Here is a 2,089-nt window from a genome sequence, read left to right on the forward strand (position 1 = left end):
AGAGATCAAGCCTGTGTGGTTAATAAATGACATGATGATGTTGGTAGGGTGGTGATGTGTTGTTGTTAGTCCAGGGTGGCTGTGGGGGAAGGGACAGAGTTGAATGGCCCAACGGGCCTCTCCACCCCTCATACTCACAAGAGAGGGTCAACAATGTGGAGGTTGTTGGGTGTTGTAGTCCTATCACTGAGCTAAATTGTGCAATTATTAAAACTGACGGCATGTTTACAAAAATAAACACATTTACTGCAGTGTCAGAGAATATTGGCATGGCCTGTCTGAATCTGTCTGCATGTTTATCCGCTATTCTAAGGATTTATTTTCAAGCCATAAGCGCAAAAGAACTGCAAGTTCCATTTTTCTTCCCGGGTGTTCTGCGCATGCGGAGTAGTTGAGGACGTGTGGATCTAATAGCCATGAATGGGGCGGTGGAGAAGAGGGTCTGTGGATTTTATCCAGATGCAAAAATTAATGTTTGTACCTCAATGGAGTTATTTTTATCGTAACTTTCAACACGAATACACTCGACTGCTTTAAATGCTTCACGTGAGTCAATCTCGTCCGGCGTAAAAGCTCTTTTGTTTTCATCGCGTGGCTCGAAACAAATCACGGTTTCGATTGTTTTCTATTAAACATGCCCGGGAACAAGTCGTCGCTGATCCAGAAGATAGCGAGCCAGGCTTGTGTGGCCTTTACAAACTCTTCCTCTGCCATTGGGGACAATAAAGTGTTTTTAGAGCAGCAGGCAGGGTTGATTTCTCTGCTCTCCGACATAAGAGCTGCGGACCTGAATATTGCGCCACCGAAGCAAGCCTCCATATCCTCCCCACAGTCCTCAGCAGTCCCTCCGGTCACATACATGCACATCTGTGAGAATGATGTCTTCAGCATGGGAGTGTTTCTGCTGAAGTCTGGGACTTCCATCCCTCTGCATGACCATCCTGGGATGAATGGCATGCTGAAGGTCCTATATGGCAAGGTCAATATAAGGTGTTACGACAAGTTGGATAAAGCTGTGGGTGCTGAGAGTGAAAGTGAGAGGCAGTTTGAGCCACCGCCGATGCCTTTCCAGGGGGACGATGTGAGGAGAGCCGTGCTGAGGTCTTCCGGACAGTTTTCTGAGCAGAGCGGCCCTTGCATCTTGAGCCCTCTCAAAGACAACCTTCATGAGATTGATGCGGTGGATGGACCAGCTGCATTTCTCGATATATTGTCACCACCGTATGACCCTGATGATGGGAGAGATTGTCACTACTACAAAGTTTTACAAACTGCTGGCAAAAAGTCAGAGCAGAGCGGTGAAGATGAAACTTGGGTTTTAGAGATCCCCCAACCAGATGATTTCTGGTGCGGGGGGGAGCCTTACCCCGGTCCTAAAGTTTCAGTGTAGAGATGAACACTGGAATGGACTTGCAGCCTCTGCACATGATCCGTCTTCGCTCTAACTCAGATGTGTAAAAATTTCGTTTTTTTTCTCTTGGCACTGGAAACACCACTACATGATTTTAAATGTCCAGTCCAAGCCTATGCGCCCCATAGGCTACATCAACTCTTTGTGGCCTTGCTTGTGAATAATGAATGTATACATTGAAAAGCATTTACTCTTGTATAAGTGCACACTATATATCTATATTAAATACTTGTTTAATTTATTTTAAAAGACTGTACACGAACACTAATTCTAATGTACTGTTTATATTTTTACTGTTGAAGTACTATTAAAATGATTGTAAATCATTTTCATTTTGGCGTTGTCAGCATTTTGTGTGCATCATGTGCAAGGTTATTCTATATTATTATTATTATTGACTTAATTATTTGTGTCATTTAAAAAAAGTCGCCACTGTTGCACTCATACTTGAAAGTAGTGCTATAAAATGTGCGCTGTTATTGGCCATTTGCATATCTAATAATTAACTTGACCCTTCATAGCAGTTTTCCACTGCATACGAGAAACATTCATTCTTATCTTCTCATCTTAATGCGTGGACAATTTGCTTTGCTTAGTTTTGTTATCACTAATAACGATTCTCTAAATTGGAATATGTTGTGTTGCGTACTTCAGTGAAATCTGTTTTAAAGGCAGACT

At 42.7% G+C, this 2,089-nt stretch overlaps 1 protein-coding gene across 1 annotated transcript; it reads left to right on the plus strand.

Moving 5' to 3' along the window:
* The first annotated feature begins 401 nt into the window (after window positions 1–401).
* On the plus strand, window positions 402–1,737 carry adoa (2-aminoethanethiol (cysteamine) dioxygenase a). Its single transcript, XM_084433585.1, has one exon. The coding sequence runs from the start codon at window positions 635–637 to the stop codon at window positions 1,388–1,390; it is 756 nt and encodes a 251-aa protein (XP_084289711.1). The 5' UTR covers window positions 402–634; the 3' UTR covers window positions 1,391–1,737.
* The last annotated feature ends 352 nt before the right edge of the window (window positions 1,738–2,089 follow it).

Source organism: Rutilus rutilus (genome assembly GCF_951802725.1).
Source record: "Rutilus rutilus genome assembly, chromosome: 16".
Classification (NCBI taxonomy): domain Eukaryota; kingdom Metazoa; phylum Chordata; class Actinopteri; order Cypriniformes; family Leuciscidae; genus Rutilus; species Rutilus rutilus.